The 19169-nt window shown below is 30.6% G+C and overlaps 1 protein-coding gene across 14 annotated transcripts in view; it reads left to right on the top strand.

The window, feature by feature from the left end:
- LOC122502398 (CUGBP Elav-like family member 4) overlaps nucleotides 1–19169 on the top strand; it is an 829562-nt gene that overhangs the window by 426835 nt on the left and 383558 nt on the right. For all 14 annotated transcript variants that reach the window (XM_043612426.1, XM_043612431.1, XM_043612424.1 and 11 more), the window contains one exon: nucleotides 7146–7271. In XM_043612426.1, the coding sequence (XP_043468361.1) occupies nucleotides 7146–7271 (126 nt within the window). The remainder of the gene's footprint in view (nucleotides 1–7145; nucleotides 7272–19169) is intronic.

Here is a 19169-nt window from a genome sequence, read left to right as displayed (position 1 = left end):
AGTTATTCAATTTAAATTAAAATACGTCCGCATTTATGGAGGAGTACTTGCAAATGGGTCACATTAGAGAGTTAACCCCGAAAGAAATTAAGGACGACACACACAGGATTAATTACTTACCCCATCATGGCGTCTAGTAGCGAGGAAACAACGTCATGAAATTCCGAGTCGTCTTTGATGCTTCTCGACAAACTACATTAGGTCATAGTCTAATCGAAACCATTCACTCTGGCCTAAAACTCCAAAATGATTTGGTTATTGTCTTCAGTCGTTGAGGGCCACAAAGTTGCTTATTGTGCCGATATAAAGATGATGTTCAGGCAGATCCTTGTCAGGCCTTCTGATACCCATCTGCAAAGAATAGTTTAGAGTCCAGATCCGGGGCAGGCGGAGAACCACTTTGCATTGTTGTTAGTTACCTACAGAGATACTTGTGCCCCATATCTCGTCTTGCGCACTCTGTAGCAACTTTGTATTGACGAGGGAGATCTATTCCCGGAAGAAATGTACTTAATTCAACACGACCTCTACGTGGATGAATTTTTGAGGGTCGGAAAAGATATCTCGGAAGCTCGAGTTCGCAGGGATAAACTCATCACATTGTTGAGAAAAAAAGACTTTGAGCTTAAAAAGTGGGTTTCAAATTGACTGGAATCGGTGGAGGATATCCCACAGCCTGACAGTTTACGTCCTAGCTGGCGGATCTTTGAAGTGAGAGGTTTCGTCTAGGAGATGTCCTTAGTTGCACGTTGGACTAAGTTTAGAGAGAACATCAATAAGATAACAATACTTACCTTACCTCGATAGATTAGCTATGAGCCCGGTCGTCAACTGCAATTCCATGTCTTTACATATGCGTACAGACGCTATAGCTTCTTGTGTATATTATCCAGGGTTCCTACAGAATCTGGAAATCATGGAAATGGTACGGAATTCTTTAAAAGGCTTCTGGAAATCATGGAAAAGGCCTGGAATTTTTAAATGTTTCTAAATTTTTCCTGTTTTCCATTTTTTCTCTTCAATAGAAATTCAATTTGAAATTTTAAGATATAATATATATTATACGACGTGGAAATTAAATTTAAAATTCCACTGGAAATTCCGTAAAATTTAACCTGGAAATCATGGAAAAGGTGTGGAATTTTAAATTCGGATTTCTGTAGGAACCCTGATTATCGTACCTCCGGCAAAAATAAACCAACTACCACACAATTATTGGCTGCTAAGACAAAGTTCTCACGGATCAAAAGTTTGTTACCCACAAATCAACCAGCTGCAAGGATGACAATTCTACGGCTGGGGGTTCGAATGGCATTGCTAGGTGCGAAATTGATCCGCGTTCAAGCGGAAGCTTTTCGTGTCAAACCGAAGGACTGCTTTGCTTTTCTCTTTCTTGGTGGAAAGGTCCTCATTGGCTCAACCAGGAACACCAAATGTGGCGTAAAGAGTGTGGCAGTAATTCTATGGACATCTCAAGCCAACAACCACGCCCTGAGGTACAGTGTCTTATCACTCAAACCACAAATTCGATTATTGACAAATTTTATTCCCCTACTAAGTTCCTAAAGGCTGGGGAAATTCAGCTTTAACCGATGAGGAAAAACACCCTTCTATTCTCAACGGACGAAGCCATTTGGCTCACTTGATCATTGATTGGGCTCAACCTATATATGTGCCCTTAAACGAGCTTGGATCATTGGTGGACGATCTAAGATCAAAATTATTGATTAAGAATGCATGGTCTGTTATAAAACTTCGAAGAAAATATTAGCACAATTAATGTCAGATCTGCCTGCTGCGCGAGTCATCCCAAGCAGACCGTTTAGTAAAGCAGGTGTAGATTACGCTGGGCCTTTTCAAATCCTGAGATCAAAAGAAAGAGGAGTTTCCTCAAAGTGATATGTCACGGTCTTCGTCTGTCTCGCAACCAAGGCGATCCACATGGAACTCGTGGATGATCTCACAACTGATAGCTTCCTGGGAGCTTTGTCCCGCTTTGTCGGTCGCTGAGGATGACCAACCGAGTTATTGAGCGACAATGCGACTTATTTTCGAGGTGCTGACTTGGAGCTCCGCAGGCTACTTTATGAAGCCAAATTTGACTGGGACAAGATCAAAAACTCCCTTGCACAAAACGGGATAACTTGGAACTTTATACCGCTGTCCGGAGAGCTAGATGATCTGGAGATATTAACTGGAATCCCTCAGCCAATATCAGACAAAGATCTGGAAAAGATGACCCATTGGAAGCTCATGCGTAGTGCCCGTGATCGATTCTGGCGATGGTGGTCACTAGATTATCTCAATACTCTGCAACAAAGAGCCAAATGGACAACATCAAGTCAAAATTTAAAGATTGGGGACATGGTGACAGTCAACGATCCTTCACTAATTGGACCATACGGACGTTAGCCTCTCGGACGCATTCTTCAGGCGCACAGTGGCCCAGATCGACTAGTTCGAGTGATCACTGTAAAAACTTATAACAGCTCATATACCAGACCCGTGACTGAATTCGTGTGTAAACGAATTCAGTAAATTTTGTGCAAAAACATTTTATTTGTTGATTATTTATTAGATCTGTAATAATTATAGGGGAAAGATGTACGAGATGATCTCCTGGGGCAATATGATCCTTTTGAATTTTGGAGAGCCTATTAGCGCCACCTTTTAGGTAAATACGGTAATACGTTCCCAATGACATACCTATGAATCAGTCAAACTGTCATGACAACACGCGGCATTAAAAAAATTCTATTGGAAAAAATAAAAATTTCATACTTTTGATCTAAGGAAAGCTTAACTTTGGGCTTAGATAACTTTTGTTGTAGTAGCTGAAATTCCATGTTTCTTGTACTTACAGCTTCAATATACCTTCAATTATGTGTTCTGATTGGTATTATGGAATAACAGAGCTCGTAGGTTAAGTTACGAACAAATTACAAAATAGAATTTGAGGCAAGATGATCCCTCAATGGGTGTACAAGATAATCCCCCCGATTACCATGTATTTCGTCTCACCTCAAAGTGAATTATCTAGTTTTAATAAAAAATTCAATTTTTCTCGCTTCTTATATGTTTTTATTATAAAAACTAAACCGACAGATTAGCTCAGTCGGATAGATGCTTCGCTTGGCGGTCGTTTAAGGACCAAGGGTAAGTACCCTTGGTTCGCGCCCATTTGGCTTGGTATTTTTCCGGCACGTGAGACAATCTGAGCGGGAGGTTTGACGTCGAGGTATAATGATGTGCACCGTCGATTATTGTCCGGTACACTCCATTAGAACTCGACTGTCGATAAACCGGTTGTACTCAAGAGAGGTTTTCTACAGTTTCCCTCTTCTCTGGCGAGAAAACCAATTGACGGGTGGTCCAGGCGTATGCGAGTACTCCTAATTTTCAAGTCGTTCTGTAGGCGCAAAATTTAGTATTAAGAAATGTATATTTATAAGAAATATTGTAAGAGAAATGTAAACACACTTGTATAGCTAGATAAGCTGAAGACGGGTGTATAAACCAAATAAATAAATAATAAATATTATGAAAACTAACTTATCTAAAACAAAAAGTTGACATCTACATCTATTTTATTAATTTTCTCGTTGTAGACAATGGCTCGTAATTATAAAATAGGAAAACGAATCGTGGTAAGTGGTCAAAAGAGTTTATGGCCTAAATAAAGCATATTTAATATTAATATTGATTTAATATTGATATTGTCGAGGAAACCCATTAGACGGGTGGTTTATAGGCAAATGCGAGTACTCCTAATTTTCAAGTCGTTCTGTAGGCGCAAAATTTAGTATAAGTTATAGTACACTGAAAAACTGTTGATAGTTTCGCTATTGATTGTTGTGCAGCGCTACTTGTCGTTTAAGCAAAATCATTTTTTTCGAAATTTCTTTTTGTCGTAAAATGATTATATTATGAGGAATTTATTTGACTCTCAAAAACACAAAATATTGAAATTTCATTCCCCTGTACAGCATTTTTAATCATACTCTTGTTTTCAACATGGTATTATCGAATTACCGGAAGAATTTTAATTCCACTTCAGAAACGAACGACTCTTTGTCTATACATGTGATGCAGAAATCAATAATTAACAAATTAATCATAAATAAATTGTCAAAGTACATCTATTTCTATTTGAAAAATTATTGCGTTTGTCATTTTACCGCTCGACAAATGTCAAACTTTTCATTTCATTAAAATAACATTTAAGATTAAATTTTTGACCAAACCTCGTAATGCATCAATGCGTTTCCATGTCAGCAATAACATTTATAAAATAGTTTTGAAAATTATTTTGTATTCTTTCAGAAACCCCGTGTGGGAATTATTACACTTACTCATTGAAGCTGACTGATTCCACGTTGCCTTAACGGTGTTCGATGGTCTCTTAAATTTCTCGACAATGTGCAATTAACACCTGTTTAAATGACGTGAAATTGGTAAACATACATTTTCTATCACATTTGTCTGTCTGAATTCAAAAGATTTTGTTAATCTATGAAGAAACGCGATTGCAAAATTGGAATGACCATAGCAATGTAATGCGAATCATTTTGACAGCTGAGCCTTTACGCTCGCTGCATGCTTCTGCCCTCTAATGGAAAAATGGCTGTAACATACGTCTTGTCGCCTGTTATTACAATACTTTTATATTTTCAATCCTGCAACGGCGTTTCTGCATGGATTAACAAAATTTTTTGAATTCAGAAAATTAAAAACATTCGTGACGATTGTACGTTGTCAGATGTTGTAAAAAGTGCCTGTGTGCAGGGAAAAACTCGTTCGACTGCTTTCATTGTTCGACGCAAAAGTTAACTGAACATTATATGAATGTTTAAAATTTCTTGAACTCTCATGCAATGTTCAGTCAATTTTTACTTTAACCATTGAATAACAATAAACATTTAAAAAAACAACTTCAATTTTCATGAGCTTCTGGAGGTTGCAGTCAAGTTAATGTCAACATTCAGGAAATTTTTGGTGCTGTGTAGGAACACTCTGACATTATTCTCATGACATAAATTTGTTTGATAAGTTGTTTTGACAAATATTTGAGGTTAGTTTATTGAAATTCAGATTAGTAAATTTAAAGTAAACCTTTAATATCCAAACATATCTGAGGGATGTTAGTGGGATCTTAAATGCTATATTCCACCAATATCCTCAGCACATCCTACAAATATCCAGAAACATCCCCCAGACATTCTCAAGAAATAGAAAGTTCCTTCTTCTAGGATATTTGTAAGATATCGTTCTGACATCACATATATCTATAGATATAACTGGGACGTAGTGTGGATATCCATAGAATATCTCGTGCTGTACGAGTTTAAGGTCCCTGATCACTATTATCTGAGGTTTTTAGAGTCAAGGTCAGTTTTTTAAAATTCAATTTAGGAGAAATCGGCAAATCAGGCTTTGTTCCGGTGCGCCGGTCGGTATTATTATTTCACCCCGGTTTGGGGATGCCCTGTCAAAATTTTTACTAATGTACGTTAATTTCCTGCGCACGGAGGAGAGTCGCACGTCATTGAATTTTTTAGCAGCTCTATACAGCATAGGGACTTTTACAAATGTATATAATTACATATCAAACTTAAAGAAACTCCCGAGTAACAAGTTTAAAATAAATTTGATACTTTTTCAAAATTTTAGTCGCTATATTGGATTCGCAATTTAAATTTTGAAAATCTGAGTTCAGATTCGTCATCAGCGACCCCAAAAACATAAGAGTGAGGAAGTCATTTTGAATTTCTGAATTCCCCACTTTTTATTCGAAACAGTATGAGTAGACGATATTATTTTGAGTCGTAATAAGTTTATTTTCGTTGACTATGATTTTGAAAGGAGCTCTGGACCCGGTTGACATGAAACTTCCCTGTTTTATTTTAAATCTACGCTACCGGCGATAATTGTAAGACCTCTACTTTTTTATGACTATTATAGAACTTTAAACTTAAAACAAATAATACTAAAATTTTTTCTTTTTCATTTTTATAAACTGATAAAATACTGCAGATTATGACACCTTAGCTACAAGGAAATGTCAATATTTCTATCACATTTGTCTAATTTCTGTATATCTTTATAACTTTATTTTATAATTTTTTTATATTCAAAAATGACCAACGAAAATTATTATTTTCATATTGTTCGAGAATATTGTAAAAATATTACAAAATTAAATTATAAAACAATTTTTTAAGGATTGTTTATTGTAATAGAATTTAAAAATCGAGTTGCATTCCGACAGTTTTCACTGTAATAGTCATCATAAAAGTAGCGTTCGTACAATTCGTGCTGGTAGTCTATTTTATATTAGAAATAGCTGCAATGCTGTAAGCATTGTTTTGCTGTACAAGCTAAACTCTGAAAAAGTGACCTGAAAAAGCAAAGTTTTTTGGAGGATGAAAATGTTCTAAAAAAAGTTTCGTCCAGAAGAAATTTGTTTTGAGCATTTATGTCCTGGATTATTTTCAATCGCGTTCCACTTATTTCTTCAGCTTATGGTGCGTCCTAAGTAACACGTAATATTACTGTAATATTAAAATGTCCTCCTGATGGTGATATTACCGGGAATGTTATCGTAATATTACAGTATTTTATTGCAATTTTTATTTACTTAACCGTGTAATATTACCACCTGGTGGATATTTTAATATAACTGTAATATTACTGTAACATTACGTGCTATTTGGTTTATGTTGAAATTCATTAATCATTTATTATTGTAATTGTAATATTTTCAATTTTTATTATTATTGTTCGTCATTCTTATTAGTATCATTATCCTTATTATTGTTGTCACAACACACAATGCCCCACGATGTTAGATGTACATTTAACCGTATAATTATTAGGAAGTATTGTATGCATCTCAAGTGATGCATACGTGCATATTTATATTATTATTATCATTACTATTATTATTATTTATCAACACACTTGTGTATTACTTACTCTCCTTCCTTACCCTCAGGATGGTTGATGCTATGGTGTACCGTGCTACTTTGTCGTTTTTGATGTTAGTTGCCAAACTATTTTCTAGAAATGGCTTTCATTTTTGAATTCATGAATTATCTAACAATACATTTTTCTTTGTTCTTTCAACATGGTCGTCGACTCTGCAGACAGAAAGCTGTTCGTGGGTATGCTCAGCAAGCAACAAACAGAAGACGATGTCCGACAGTTATTTTCTGCCTTTGGTACTATAGAGGAGTGTACCATCCTTCGTGGACCTGACGGAACAAGTAAAGGTAAGTCACTTAACATTTTTATAATTTATTTTTTTCAATCCAGAATCAATTTAAAAAAATAATTTCCTTCTATTGACTTCTTTGAAACGGAAGCTTTTTGAACTTTTGTGAAACAATTTCTATCCTTTCAAAGAATGAAAAATATTGGACCACTAGTCCAGTTAATACAAAAATTTGTCATTTGTCATCTGCTATTTAACCCTCCGTCACACACCTAGGGAGGGATTCCCTCTACGCTTTCAGTATTTTTTAAATAACTTTCGTTATCCTCATTACAAAATAAAATCAGTTTCTATACCTTTCGACAATTTACTCCTCAAAACATTTCTAAAAAAACATTTAGTTTAAACATAATTAATATTTAATTATGAAGCTTCAAAGCCAGAAAAAACTCGAAAAAGTGAGGTTATGTTAAATAAAAAAATCAAGTTTTCAAAACATTTTTTGTTCCACTGTTGGTTAATGACAAAATTATATTATAAATATAATTAAAATGAATTGTTTAATGATTTTTTTGTTTATTTGTTAATGTTACATTATTTTTAAATATCAAGTGGAATATATAATTCCTTCGAAGATGTGCATTCGTGCACAGAGAGAAAAAACAAGGCTTTTCCCTGTGACTTCAATTCATGCCTTTTTCAGGTAGGAGTTTCACCGGATTTCCCGATGAATTTCTTGCGTTTAGCGGTTAGGCCATGCCTTAGCCCCTATTGGCCTTAGCTCGTTGCAAGAATCTCACCGGGAAAACCCGTGAGCGTCCTGCATTTTTACTGTGATAATTTTCACGCGTTAAATGCATATTTTTTCATGGGGAAAAGCCTTGTTTTTTCTCTCCGTGTGTAATTAATTTTTATTTTTGAGACCGAAAATTAATTTTATTAATTTTATAATTTAGAATAATTTACTACATATTTGTAAGTTTGTGTTAAAACTAAATTTTTGTTGATTCCTTTGTTTGTGCTGTAATGTTGCTTATTTTACAATGTGGTGAGGGATTCCCTCTAAACGTGTGTAAAGTCGTAATTTTTTCTTATGTGTGTGACGGAGGGTTAAAAAAATATTAAATCTTGTAAATTTTTAATTTCATTTTTTAAATTGTATTCCTGATTTTCCAAAACTTTAAGATTTTATTTTACAAATTATACTATATTTCCCCTTTTCAACTTTTAAAAAAAATTTCAATTTAAGAAACCAATAATATTACTTGTAACATTACGTTAATATATGTTTAATATTAAGGTTCATTAGGACATTTTTTTCAGGAATTCTTTTCAGGAAAAAGTAATTTTTCCAATTACTCGGTTTATTACAATTATTCCCCATTATTAAAAATCATTTAATTCACTTTTACAACAGTGAGTTCTTTTATTCACTCGTAATATAATAACATGAACAAAGACATTATTGAAATTTTCATAATCAGAAAATAACGGTTCTTCCGTAGCAAGTATTTTTCATTCAAGTAATTTTTTTATATATCAAGAGATAATTCCACCCAGGTTATATAATAAGCACGTGTTTCCTGAATAGAGTGTTGCAGCGAGAGTATATCGACCAATATAACTTCTCCAGATCTCTCCATTATAAGGCGGATTAGCTAGTTATGAAACTTGCAGTGATGAAACGTGTTTTGAAAGTTTTGGTCGAATGAGCTTAAGACGAGGGATGTACCCCTGGAGATGTACAGAATGAAATATTACGTTTTATTATACGCAAACACACACATAAAAACATATATATAACTGGAGGGCAACTGCCCCCTTCCAAGCCTTTGTTATTCATTGGCAACAAAGATTGGACCAATATTAATGACCAATTATTATTTACCAATGCTTTAAAATTAAAATAATTCTTGGTTGTTTCTTGGTTACGAATATTGGACCAACGTTTAAAATCAATATTATACAAATACCAACACATAGCAAAAATTTTTTAAAGAACAAATGAAATTACTATTCTAAAGAAGGTCAAGTAATTAAATTAATTCGAGCTCTCTATTAAAAACAGAATGTGATAAAAATCAGACAGATTGTGCACCCTGATGTTCGTTTTTCAAATGTCCTGCGCTGCTTCAAAGTATATGCTTGAAATGACTTAGAATATAAGTGTCACCAGGGTGCGCCAAAGTTTCTTCCTCTCGTTAACAAGTTGTTTTACCAGTTCTATATAAGAAGAGAGGCTTGCATTCTTAATTAGAATACCCAAAATTTTCTTTCTTTAACAACTTTTTTCAATGGTGTACCCCCCTTAAGTGGTTTATGGGTAATAAAATAAGCCCTTATACACATTTAAACCTAATTATTATTAATGGTTTTTGTTTGTAAACATAGAAATTACCTTACAACTTGCAGCTTTGGTACACGCAAAGACAGGGAATGTATAATTTTTAATTGGATTAAGAAACGAAATTCTTAGTATATTGAGTTTTCTTTCGCGTAAATTAAATTTAAGTTTACATTTAATTCTAATTTCTATTTTATCAATTAACTCTAAAAATAGAATTTATTTATCTCTCCACGTAACACCGGTGAAGATAGCCATTGGTAACCTTAATAAAAAACTTTCTCAAATATTGATTCTACAGTTAATTAGGAGTAGTCTTCGACATCATCTGTCAACATTACCTAGAGTCCTATTTCGCCTGCCCTTAATTGTGGTATGTTTGTGTTTCTCAAAATTAAACTCCCTATCTGAAAAGAAGAAAATGACTGTAAGAATGAAGTAGGGTGATTGTAAACGTCGGGTGTAATATAAACAAATTTACTTCCAACAAAAGGGAAGAGAAACCGGATAAAAGAAAGCAGGTCAACATTTCTTCTTTGAGCCTTTTTCCGTCTTTCAGTATTTTGAATTATATGAACTTCTTTCAGTAATTAGAAATTGTAACTTCTTTTTTATTTTTCTTCTACAATTAAAAAATTAATAAAAATTTCGTCTAATTTCTTCAAATATTAATAGATTCTATTTAGAATTTTACTGACAATGAGAGAAAAATCGATAGTAAAAATAGAAGTAGGCTGCAAGACGACCCTTTAATAATATTACATAGAGCTTTTGATAGACTATAGACTTCGTTGCTTCCTCGTTTTCATACAACAATTCCTTTTACTGAAACTAGGACATATACGATAATTTCAAAAATTTGAGTTTTAAATAATTTAAATTTTATTTAATAATTAAAAATTCTAAAGAAGTTAGATCTTGAAAATAATTTTGAAAAAATTACAGAAGCAATTGTTATAAATTAATGAATTTCAACAGGTTTAAAATTTGAAATTCTTAAAAATTTTAATTCGTATTAAAAATATAAGGATAAAATAAAATATTCAATATTTACCTAAAAAATATTTATGTTTCGAATAACTCGGAATAATTAAACAAGTAAAGATAATTACAAATAATATATTAGAGACATTTTTTATGTAGATATCTAATCATTTTTAGAGTGAAGCAAAATATTCTTTAGTGTCAGTGAAAAATAGAAAATTCTGTCTAAATACAAAAAACTCATCATATATTATAAGCATAAAGTTACACAATTTTACACGAATAAATTGAACAAAAGAATATTCTACACATTAGGATTAAATAATATTTAATATAATATAGATACATCATTTTCTAGATAAACCATTTTTTTTCATTATAATTAAGAAATATTTTTTTAAATTAACAGAGAATAAAGAAAATAATATATATGAGTCATTCCATTATATTTCGACTAAAGTCGTTACCGGCTAATTTTAAAAAATTATAATATTTTGCAGGAATGATTTTAAAGACATTAGAATCACTGAACAAAAAGAATTTTTTACATATTTTTTATATTTATTGTAAAATAAGCATCTAAAGTATATGAAGCCGTAAAAATTGTCACTTTTTCATCTATGAGAAAATAATAAAGAAAACAAAAAATTTACTATGAAAACGTAAAAATATTATTAGAATTTATAAAGAATGAATCAGTTTAGTATTATAAATTGATATAAACAATTATTAATAAGAAATATTAAATGAAAAATGATTTTAAAGTTCACTTGGTAAATAACCTAATTTTGAAAATTTCATTCACTAAATGTGAAAAAGAGAAATCATTAAATTGAATAAAACCTTATGAAATATAATAATTTTTCTTATCACTTTCTTCCTTTTTTCTTCACAAATGTGAAAAAATTAGCAATTAAAATTGGCCCTTTGCTTATTTTCACGATTTTAATATGTAGGGGAGACTGGGGTAAACCCGCTCACTTTTTTTCAGATCGGTAAAAATCTAGGAAATTATTCTCTAAATACAAGTTAATTTATATCATTTCAAAGCTTATGATTTCTACTAAAAAAATAAGAAAGATTTTTTGATTTATCTTTTTTAGTTTTACTTAAAGAAACTTTTTAATACTCATATACTGAATTTGGAGATTACAATTTTCCAGGGTAAACCCGCTCACTTTATCTTTTCAAGACGGAACAGTTTTATTTTTTAAATATTAAAATTAGTCTTATTCCCGTCTTAAGTGTGATTTATTTTTGATAAACTATGAGTTCTATAAACAATTCTATAAACAACAAATTGGTTTAATAAATAATGAATATAGGTTTCATGAATTACAACTATGGATTTAAATAATGTTATATTTTATTAAGAGAAAGTGAAATGTAGTTACAATTATGGTTTTAACAAGTCATAAAGAAAGACCATGGAAATTTTTAAGTAAAATAATAATTTATCATTATTTTACATAGAAAATGATGATTTATAATTAATTTCTTTAAAAATTTCCATGGTCCCACTCTGATTTTTACATGGCTCATAGGAAAAAAGGTAAGCTTTCGATTGGGATAGGTTAGAAAAAAATAAAAAACATCGATTTTGAGATATATTGAAATTAAGAATTTGACCTTGAATTTCAAGGTAAAACTAAAAGAAAACAACTTTTTTTTATCACCAGCTTATAGCCCGTGAAAACCCCTTTAAAAATCACTATTCATACTTTAAATTTGATTAATTTTACTTATCAATATATTAAATTGAAAAAAAGATATTTTCAAAAAAATCAAAATTTTGAAACTCCATAACTCAAGAAATATGTTATCAAATTCAAAAAAAATTTATATTTACACTTCTACTAATAATAGTAACATTTTAGCAAAGTTTAGAGAAAATTTATTTTTTGACCTGGACAGTTGAGGAATTTTGCCCCATATAAGTAATTTTAAGACAAAAATTACTCTTGGTTGTCTAAGTGTCAACAATATTTCCTTTAAATCTTAAATTAAATGCCTAAACCATTTACAAAAAATTCGACTTAATACCTCGAAGATGATCCCCAAGTATACCCGTCTTCGGCAACCTGGTTGTGCAAGTCAAAAAATAACTACTGATTATTATAGAATTCAGAATTATTCAGATTATTGTATCAGTTCTGAACTTGCATACAAAATTTCAGACCTCTAGGACATGCGGAAGTCTTTTAAATTAATTTTGAAATATCCATAATTTGACTTTTTCAAAGTAAATTGTTTATAACAATCACAGGGTTGTTTGAACAATTATTTAACCATGAAAATCGGATTCAGCATTAAAAAATACATAAAGAACACTTACCATGCTAATTTAAAATGTTTCAAGAAATCTAATTTATTTGGATACAAAACTTTAAACGCGTTTTTCTCGAAAAGTTGATTTTGGTAAGTAGGTCCCTTTTCTCAGACCCGGTCACATATATGTACTTTGAAGAAAGACATCCAATAGCAACAAAAAAAATTTGCCAAATAAATTAAGACTCAAAAATAATGATCAAAAAACTCAAAAATCCGAAAAACGTTTTTTTCTGACACCTCTAAAAACATTTGATTGCCTCTTAATCCATGTTAAATTCATGAAACTAAACAAAAGTTTGTTAATAATTGTATATAGTCTTCTTGATCTTAAGTTAAGTTCATAGCGTCAAATCGCTAGTGAGCGGGTTTACCCTGGCTGTTTTCGGCGTTCACCCGGTGTTATAACACCGAGGTAACGAAAGTCCAATCCGCAATAATATTTATTAACATTCTGTTGAAACTATCCAATGGAAATTAACTTGGTGTTAACACCGAGTGAACGCCGAAAACAGCCCCTGTGAGCAATTACTTGATCACTAAATACACACACTGGAACAAGATTTTCTTTGGTCCCGAAGCTATTTTTCGAAATAATTAACTTTAAACTTTTCACTATTTTTATCAGGTTAATACATGTGATTTTTTTAAAACTGAAGTTGGTTCAAAACGATTAAACAAGAAGAGCTGACTTCGTCCTTTAGAAAACACTTGTATTAACCTGATAAAAATAGTGAAAAGTTTAAAGTTAATTATTTCGAAAAATAGCTTCGGGACCAAAGAAAATCTTGTTCCAGTGTGTGCATTTAGTGATCGAGTAATTGCTGTCCAATTTTCGTAATTTTTCATTTTTCTGGGTAAAAGTTATGTACAAATGAAAATCGTGAAAATAAGCAAAGTGCCAATTTTAATTGCTTATTTTTTCACATTTGTGAAGAAAAAAAGAAGAAAGTGATAAGAAAAATTAAAAGTTAATCACAAATACTTTACATTTCATAAGGTTATATTCAATTTAATGATTTCTCTTTCTCACATTTAGTGAATGAAATTTGCAAAATTAGGTTATTTTCCAGGTGAACTTTAAAATCATTTTTCATTGAATATTTCTTATTAATAATTGTTTATATCAATTTAAAATACTAAACTAATTCATTCTTAATAAATTCTAATAATATATTTACGTTTTCATAGTAAATTATTTGTTTTCTTTAATATTTTCTCATAGATGAAAAAGTGACTATTTTTACGACTTCATATACTTTAGATGCTTATTTTACAATAAATATAAAAAATATTCAAAAAATTCTTTTTGTTCAGTGATTTTAATGTCTTTAAAATCATTCCTGCAAATTATTATAATTTTATAAAATTAGTCGGCAACGACTTTAGTCAAAAAATAATGGAATGACTCATATTAATAAAAATTAACTGTATACACACATATAATAATAAAATAATAAATATAAATATTATTAAAGTGCAACTAATGAAGATTTTGAATTGATTTGAATTTGATTTTGAATTTTTATTTTCTTTGCCCATACAATTTTAGTTTTGTTTTAGCTTTTTCTAGCTTTCGTTCATACTTCGATTTCTACGTAGGATAATATCAAAAAGAAAATCTCTTTGTTGTTATTTGTTTTCTTGTGCATAATAACAATAATGTCAAAAAAAGCTCAGGTTAGCCACACTTGAAAAAAGGAACTTTTATAGATACAAGAAAATGCAGCGTTGCAACTTTTTTGCAATTTTTTTTATATCTGATATTAATGAAATAAATATATTGTTAAATAATTATAATAATATATATTTTATCAAATGAATTATACTTTTTGTATGCTAAAGTTAAATTAATTAAAATTAAATAAAAATTGTAACTCCAATAACATTAAAAAGAGCGACTGTAGCGTCATCTCTTAATTAAAAAAATATATTTGCTTGAACCAAGTAATTCCTAATATTGAGCCAAGTTCTTGAACTAACAATTCAGTATTTTAAGAAAGTAAATATATATGTTATTATTTATAACAAATATATTTTATTTATCCAAAGTACCAAAAAGTAATAAATCAAAAATTTTTATGTTTTTTATACCATGTGACATGATATGGTGTAGACTTTTCAAGAGAATTTAATAAAAAAAATATGTTTGAATTTTAAAAATTATTTTTCTGTTATTAAGGAAGTACCCTCGGAAATAGAATTAACAGCGAGTTTTTGATGAAACTTGGAATAATGGTAGATGTAGGTTTAAAAAATATGTAGTTAAATTTTTAGAGGTCTGCACAATGTATAAGAAAAGTTATAAACAATTTTATGTTTTCACATTTTACATTGTGTCTTATGGGAAAATGCACTTTCATGATCTTTAAAATTCAATTGTGAGAAAAATGACAGCGAAATATTGATGTAACTTTTTACAGTTAAAGCTAAAGAACTGATGTTTAAATATTGTCCAAAAAAATGATCAGTCACAACCTTTGAGACTCAAAATTAATTATTTTGTATAAAAAAACACCTTTTTTATCAATCAGAAGTTACTAAGCACGACACTTGGCAACGTTGCTTCTTAGAGGCACGCTTATAGGTTATAGTGAAAAAAGCGGGAGAGGCGAAACATTTAAAATTTAAAATAGATAGATTTTTACAATATTATCAATATTATTATTATTAATTTAATTTTTTGATTATAGAAAGTTTAGAAAAATTAAAAGTAACACCGAATTAATAATTTAATCTAAATAAAAAGAAATAAATTTTAAAAATTACAAATAGTTTTAAAAAAATTTCACTTTAATTATTATATACTATTTGAATAATAAATTTGTTAATGAAATTTTTTGTAAGAATTCAATTTAACGATGTTGCGCAATTTCATACAGTGGTCGACTTTTAAAAATATCTGCTTGAACGCGAAACGTAATTTAAAAGGATTTTTCTCCCTATTTGGACAGTTATTGAAAAATGAGAAAAAATACCAGGTATTAAATGAATTTTTGTTCTGTCATTTTATGCACAATGAATTGAAAATCAAAAATAATACACGACGTCAGGAAGTAAAATGAGAAAATTTGAGGTGCCCATCAGGTGCTGCCCTCTGGCGGTAATTTTATGTACCGCACATTTGTTTAACTTTTTTCTATTTTACTTTCTGTCGTTGTAAATGGAAATAAATCTTTTACTTTTTGTACGCAAATGAAACATAAAATATTCAGGATATCTAGTATTTTTCCGATTTTGCAAAAACTGTCTGCATTGGAAGAAAAATCATTTTCAATTTTCAAATCAAGATTTCTCGATAAAGTGCGACTAACAGTCATCACCCAACAAATACGGCACTGACCGGTTTAAATGACGTGAAATTGGTAAATATTCATTTTCTAACAAATTTTTCTCTGTTCACAGGCACTTTTTACAAAATATGACAACCTACAATCGTCACAAATGTTTTTAATTATCTGAATTCAAAAAATTTTGTTAATCCATGCAGAAACACGATTGCACCATTGGAATTACCGTAGCAATGTAATGCGAATCATTTTGACAGCTGAGCCTTTTCGCTCCCTGCATGCTTCTGCCCTCCACTGGCAAAATGGCTGTAACACACTTCTTGCCGCCTGTCATTACATTACTTCTGAATTTCCAATCCTGCAACCGCGTTTCTGCATGGATTGACAAAATCTTTTGAATTCAGACAATTAAAAACATTTGTGTCAATTGTATGTTGTCAGATTTTGTAAAAAGTGCCTGTGTGCAGAAAAAAACTCGTTCGAAAGCAATTGTTTACTAATTTCACGTCATTTAAACGATGCAATGCCGTTTCTCTTGGGCGATAACTGTAAGTCGCACATATAACCTACATAGATTACAGAGACCATCGAACGCTCAGAATATTTGAATTAAAATTCCAAAAGTATTTTTTTAAAGACTCAGAATTTTCTGAAATATTATCTAACATGGTTAATAACAATGATAGACGACGCGAAATGAGACCGGAGGAAGCATTACAATGTTGCCAAGCGTTGCATTAGTACTACGTGAGTAAATTGAAAACTTAAATGGTAATTGCATTGACTCACAATGCAGAGAGGGTTCTTCCTTAAGATTGTTTCAAATTTTTTGGTCCAAGTTTGACGACCTGCAATTTCTAAGAAAAAAATTACACGTTTATGCCTATAAGTAATTCTCATTATGTAGAAAATGACCTTTAAATAAGCCTAAAATCATTAAAAAGTGTTCATTATTTTAGAAGTTATTCAAATTTTTGTAAAACATTGAAAATGACGATTTTTTAAAAATATCTAAATAAAATTTTGGCTAAATGATTTCTGAAAGATCTTGTTCTTTTCAAAATTGTATCATCTTTCAAAAAGTAAAGAGAAAAAAATTTTATTTTCCATAAATGTTTTGTTTTAAAATGTTTGTCTAAATGGCCATATTCATTTTGTATAATCAATTTAGAGTCCCCTCTTCATGTCTACATTGTCATATGAGGCTAAATTAAATTTGAGGTTATAATATGGCCGTCAAAAGTGACTTAAATTAACTAATTGCGATGTGTTTTTTGTGCAGCATTATTTTCAATAGCGAATGAATTTTCAAGGGTTTCTGGTCTGACCCATTACGTATATAACGCTATAATGTTCAAAATGGCGGATGTAATATGGCGGACATGAATTTTAAAAAATAATTGTATTTTGTTGAAATTTATTACTCGGGGGTTTCTGGGGTCGCTAATTACGATCCTAGAGTTTGCTTTCAAAATAGTGGATCTAATATGGCGGACATAAATTTTTAAAAATAATTTTATTTGCTTGAAACTTAATTTACTGGGTTTTTGAAGTGGTTACTTACAAATATGGTGTTAGTTTTTCGAATTTTTTGAATTAAGTCTCTTCTATCCTTTTCTTCTATTCTCTTCTTCTGCTTCTCTTCTCTTCTTCTAAAACCACATCTTTTACACCCGATATACCCGACAGTAACTACTTTTGTAGTGCTGAAATTCCATTTTAAATTAGATTCCGAGCATTAAGTTAGAAAAAAATTTCATTAGCTTGTCGAAACCATAATTTTTTGTTAGATCTGCTGAATAATAAAAAATGTCAGTCAAATTCTATCCCTTATTTTTAATTTCGAATTCATGTCCGCCATTTTGGATCCGCCATTTTGAATTTTTGGAAACAAACTCCAGGATCGTAATCAGCAACCTCAAAAACCCCTGAGTAACAAAATTCAAGCGAATACTAGTTATAAAACTACTGTATTTTTCTTCAAAATATTACAGATCTTATTGTTTTGCATCCACGCTTCTTAATAAATTTGTGGACTACATTATTTATAGACAATACATGGGGCATTATTTCTGAACGGTTAAAAAAAATTCTTAAATTTCCTTTATACTTTAGAAATATGTTACCCTAGTAGGCACTAGTTAATACACAAATTTACATGTCCAACACCCCACCCCTGTCATTTGTAGTTTCTACAAAAAAATTAAAAAGTTGTTTCAAAATATTTTACTGCTTTCAAAAAATTGTTAATGCAAATTTTTTTTTAATAAATAGTTTTTTGTCATTTTTTGCAAGTTTAACAGTTTTTTTAACAGTCTCAAAAGAAAGCTTGGGATTTTCTACACAAAAGCTATAAATGTTAAAATGGGCCGAAAAAATTTAATAAAGATATAGTGTGAAGAGTAAAACTCATACGTCCGTTCGCGCACTCCAGCGCGTTGCACAGTGGGATTTTGAAAAAAATTGCTGTTCAAAATTGTTTAGAGCTTACAAATTTTATTTGATTTTGATGTTCTTGGTCTTAAATTACTAAGAGATCCCTCGAAGCCAATTTTTGTATTTTTAATTGTTTATATTTTTTTGTTACTTAAATTAGTTAACAAATTACAATATTTTTAGAAAAATCACGTTTATTTTTTTATTGCACATGATCGAAATCAATTTGAATTGATCAATAAAAGATGTGCCGGGATTTCGAATAACTAAAAAATTGTGAGAGCGTGCACGAGAAAAAATGTGCCATCGATTACTGGAATTTGCCGTCTCCTATACTGCCGTCCTGATTTAAAAACACAATATCTACAGTCGAACCTGGATAAGCGAAAGTTAAAAGGACTTATCCAGTTTCTCACTTACAGAAAGTCTAAGAGCGATTTCTCTCGCTTATAAAGGTTTATGAATTAATATTGTGTTTTCAAATTAATTAAATTAATGAATATACAATGAATAAGTGTTACAATGTATGAGTTAAACTAAAATATTTTATTTATTGAATTTTAAAAAAGTCTGT

The sequence above is a fragment of the Leptopilina heterotoma genome, unplaced genomic scaffold, assembly GCF_015476425.1.
Source record: "Leptopilina heterotoma isolate Lh14 unplaced genomic scaffold, ASM1547642v1 Lhet_228, whole genome shotgun sequence".
NCBI lineage: Eukaryota > Metazoa > Arthropoda > Insecta > Hymenoptera > Figitidae > Leptopilina > Leptopilina heterotoma.
This window is presented reverse-complemented; position numbering and strand designations above follow the sequence as displayed.